Source organism: Cryphonectria parasitica (assembly GCF_011745365.1).
Source record: "Cryphonectria parasitica EP155 unplaced genomic scaffold M406scaffold_6, whole genome shotgun sequence".
Taxonomy (NCBI): domain Eukaryota; kingdom Fungi; phylum Ascomycota; class Sordariomycetes; order Diaporthales; family Cryphonectriaceae; genus Cryphonectria; species Cryphonectria parasitica.
This window is the reverse complement of record NW_024468914.1, coordinates 1814025-1818995: the sequence shown is the minus strand read 5'-3', so window position 1 is coordinate 1818995 and position 4971 is coordinate 1814025. Positions and strand designations below refer to the sequence as shown.

Genomic DNA, 4971 nt, shown 5'->3' with positions numbered 1-4971 from the left:
TAGCAGGCCCAGCTAGCTCAACAGGCTTAGCAGGCGCAATCCATCTCTGCAATCACCAGTAGTGCTGGAAAGATATACAAAATGAATAAGCTTGCTATATATGATAGCAATCAAAAGATACTACATGGATTCCTTATTCACTGCAGAGTGTATTTCCTGCATTACAAGACTTAGTTTATCAAAGAATCTGAGAAAGTTATTCTTGCAGAGATTCATTTCGAAAAGAATGCTCTCATTTGATACAAGCCTTTTCTATGTAATCATTTGAAGTATCAGAATAATCTCAATGTGCATATTCAGAGTATCAAGGATATGTTTGATTTCTTTAAGAGCTTTGAGAAAGCTCTTAAGAAGATCTTTAGCAACTCTAACAAAGAATGCATTACAGCTCAGCAGCTTATGAATCTCAAGCAGACTAAGTTAGCTTCTGCTTATATAGTTAGATTCAAGCAGCTCTTAGCACAACTCTCATAGAAAGATAAGAATCTTATAGAGCACTATTATAAGGAATTCAAGAATAATATTAAAGATGAAATCTTCAAGCAGAATTAGCTAGAGAACTTTGCAATATTCTCCAATCAAGCTATCTGCATCAACAACTATCTATATGAACAATAAATAGAGAAGTTCAAAAAGGAAGAAAGCTAGACTTGGAGATTTCCAGCTAATACGAGCAAGAAACTCCAAAATAAGAATAGCAGTTAATATAACAGCATAGCTTAGAGCAGCACTATATATACCAGTTTCATAGAACTCAATGCTGCTAATAAGCAGTATAGCAAGAGAAATAGCATTACTTGCTATAATTGCAACAAATAAGAACACATTGTATGCAACTATTATCAATCCCGGAAGAACAAATAGCAACCAGTTCAGAAAGAATACTAGATAAATGTTGCTTAGCAATAGAAACCCAATTAACTAAGCAAAAATACTCCCTTGAAGCAAGTATTAGATTCTGTTGATTATAGAAATCTCAGCTGAATATTCTGTTATAACAACAACTGCTTAACATATCTCTCGAGTAAGAAAGATTTAGGATAGTTTCCTCAGAAATCTAGGCGCTGCAGACAAATAGCAATAGCAGAATGAGGATATATGCTCAGCACAACTACGAGCAGCAACAACTCAAACTGCTTCAATATCACTGAACAGAGCATTCAAGCATTGGAAGAAGAACTTAGTAACGATACTCTTCAACATTCTTCATTACTTATGCTAAGCACTATGATCAGAGATATGAATAAGAGATGATATCCTCTTAGCTACTGATACAAATATCTAAGCAACATAGAGAACGCTTCTCAAGCAATAAAAGGATTAAGCCAGAGCAAACAATCTAGCAGCCCGCAGAAGCTTCCTACAAACAACATACTCAACAAGCCTAAAGAAAGATTTCCCTTCAGCATTAGATAAAACAAGAAAACAACATGGATCGAATATCTTATCTACGGAATAAAGCTGGAAGAGCTCTTCATCTGCATCCCCTTACAGAATATCGAGGTATAAGAAGATGAGGATTCTTGAATTAGCTCACTTCACAACTTATACTACGAACTAGCATAAATCTCCTGCATCTACCACAGCTGCTAAGCATACTTCTCAAAGAAGATGCAATATGAATAGTTCTCTATCAGAGAATTAGAACAAATCCTTTAAGCTATTGAAGAACAGAAACTCCGCTTCAGGAAGATTCTTAACAGATAGCACTACAATGCATATATCGAACTGCTAGATAACTATTCCATACAATGCATGAACAAGAAAATAAAATAGTAATAGTGCAAGATGATATTCTGTATAATTTATATTAGCAATAAGATTTGCAACTAGCATTAATAGAAGGAAAATTAGGAATAATGATGATATAAGCAAAAATAAGCTAAGAAGCTTGCTTGAGAAGCAGCAAAGCAGGCTTAGAAGAACAAGCAGTTCTTAACAAATTCAAAAGGATAGAATTGCTTGTAAAGGAACTGCAGATGATTAGATTGAAACAGTTTCTATATAAAGCTTCTAGAACAGATTATGCTTATATTAAGTTCGATATATACATTCAAGGATATAAGTACAGCGCACTATTGAATAGTAGCGCTCAAGGAAACTTTATATCTCCATATATTATCAATCAGGCATAACTACAATGGAAATGAAAGAAGCGCTCATATACTCTCAGCACTATAGAAGAATAATCTGTTGCATACAACTAAGAAGTAATTAATAAGAAGACTGATTATCTATTTATTTTAATCTAAGGATATATAATCAGAGTTTCTTTTGATATTATGGATATAGTATAGCATAAGCTGATTATAGGACTTCCGTAGCTTAAGAAGCATAATTCTTGAATCGATTGAACTACTGACTAGATTTCATAAGAACAAGCTGTATCCAGAGAGATAGTTATAATCAATAGTATAGGATTAAAGCTAGTGATTGAAGAACATTCGGGAAAAGAAGCTTTATACGATTTCATATATATCTCCAAGTTAGCAGAGCTAGCAGTTTAAGGAGAAGGATCTAGTGATAAGCGAATCCAAATAATGCTAGGGCATCAACAGGTTAGCAAAATAATGGAAGCGAGACTCTTAGCAAGTCAGTTCGCTCTGAAGCAATAAGGAAAGGCTTCAGAAAGTGGATTGTAGATTCATACAGGAAAAACTTCGAAACCAAGCCTTTGAGCGCTCGCTTCAGCTCGGAGCGAATGCTCAAAGCTCTCGAAAACGCTATCAGAAAAGAAGTATGCTCAACAGTATCTACTATTCCTCCAGGTAGCAGAAACAGCACAAGGATTAGAACTAATACTTGCAAACATACTACGAGAATATTACAAGTTCAAGAAACTGTTTCAGGAAGAATTGGATACAGGATTGCTAGAATACAGCCTATACAATCACGAGATTCTGCTACAAGAAGAGAAACAGCCCAAATTCTTCCCTATCTATAGATTAAACAAGGTATAGCTAGAGGTACTTAGGAAATATCTCGACGAGAACTTTAAGAAAGAATATATACGATTATTGCAATCATCAGCAGAATATCTCATTCTATTTATATCTAAGAAAAACAGCAAGCTTAAGCTATGTATTAACTACAAGCAATTCAATAATATCATAATCAAGAACCAATATCTGTTGCTATTCATTAAGGAATTACAAGATAGATTGCAGGGAGTATAATGGTTTACAGTTCTAGATTTAAAAGGAGCTTACAATCTGATTAGAGTAAAGGAAGGAGAAGAATGGAAAACTGCCTTCAGAATGCGCTACAGATACTACGAATATGTGATTATGCTCTTCAGCTTAACAAACGCCCCAGCTTCATTCCAAGAGATGATCAATTATGTTCTGTGCGAATATCTGAATCAGTTCGTTATTGCTTATCTTGATAATATTCTTATTTACTCTCAGATATTGGAAGAATACAAGAAATATGTGGAAACAGTGTTGCAAACGCTCTAAGATGCAAAACTTCTTGTAGAATCTGCAAAGAGTTACTTTCATGTACAAAAGGTTGATTATCTCGGATTTATAATTAAGCTAGGATGCATTAAGCTACAGAAAGATAAAGTAGAAGCTGTTAGGAATTAGCTCATTCCCAGGAATATCAGGGATGTTAGGTTTTTCCTCGAATATGTTAACTTCTACAGATAGTTTATTAAGAATTATAGCTGAATTGCGCATTCTCTTATGAATCTTATCAAAAGGGATCAACTCTTCGAGTAGATCTTCAAGATATAAAAAGCCTTCAACGAAATCATTAAGCATATTACTTCAGAACCGATTCTATATAAAGCAGATCCCTACAAACCCTTTGAAGTTGAGACTGATATATTAGAATATGCATTCGGAGAACAACTTAGCTAGCAAGATGATCAAGAATATTTAAGAATTATAAGCAACTTCTTAAAGAAGTTGAACAGCTCAGAAGTTAACTACAGGATTCCTAATTAGAAACTCATAGCAATAGTAAAAGCTTTTAAGAAATAGCAATATTACCTCATTAGCGTATAATATCCGATTATAGTTTACTCAGATTACAAGAATCTAATTACATTCATAATAACTAAGATTTTAAACAAGCAACAAGTTAGATAGGCAGAATTCCTCTTACAGTTCGATTTCAAGATTATATACTGCAAAGGCTTAGAAAACGAATAAGCGGATGCTTTCAGCAGAAGATCAGATTATCGAGATGCAGATTCCTCGGATATATAGAACATCTTTGTTCAGAATAAGTTGGAAAATCTTATTAACATATATAGAGAACTGAATGCTGCTATCAGAATCGAATTCTTGGAAAGGAATCCAAAATCAATAATTCCGAACGAACAAGACAACTACATTAAGAATGTATACAGTGCACTAGCATATGAGCATCAGAGAGTTAGAGCAATCTACAAATACATCAAAAGATACTGGAATCTACTAAGCCTTAGAAAGAGGATTGAGAATATTTTATAACAATACAATAGCTGCAAGAAGAATAAGGCAGAAAAATACAAGCCTTACAGACTACTGTATCCCTTATCAGTACTTATGATTATTTAGCAATTCATTAGTCTAAACTTTATTACCAAGCTATCTCTCTTACAAGAACTCTTAATTAAAGTACAATACGATAGCATTCTAGTAGTGGTTTGCAGACTGAGCAAGTATGCTTATTTTCTTCTTTATAAGAAAAGCAGTATAGCAGAAGAACTCGTATATGCATTTCTCAGAATGATTATTGCTAATTATGATATATCAGAAGAAGTGATCTCTGATAGAAATAGAAAGTTCAATTTAAAGTTTTGGATTTCACTTATGAAACAGCTCAGAATATACTATAAAATGTTTATAGCATTTCACTTATAAACAGATGAATAAATGGAAAGAATGAATTAAGTTGTTGAATAGTATCTTTGATACTATATCAATCAGGAATAGGATAACTAAGTTAATCTGTTGCTTCTTATACAGTTTGCTTATAATA

At 33.4% G+C, this 4971-nt stretch overlaps 1 protein-coding gene across 1 annotated transcript; it reads left to right on the top strand.

Moving 5' to 3' along the window:
* Positions 1–297: 297 nt before the first annotated feature.
* M406DRAFT_263104 (uncharacterized protein) lies at positions 298–474 on the top strand (the record flags this gene model as incomplete). Its single annotated transcript, XM_040917566.1, has 1 exon — positions 298–474. A coding segment is annotated over one exon (177 nt), but the record flags the coding sequence as incomplete, so codon positions are not given.
* Positions 475–4971: the final 4497 nt, after the last annotated feature.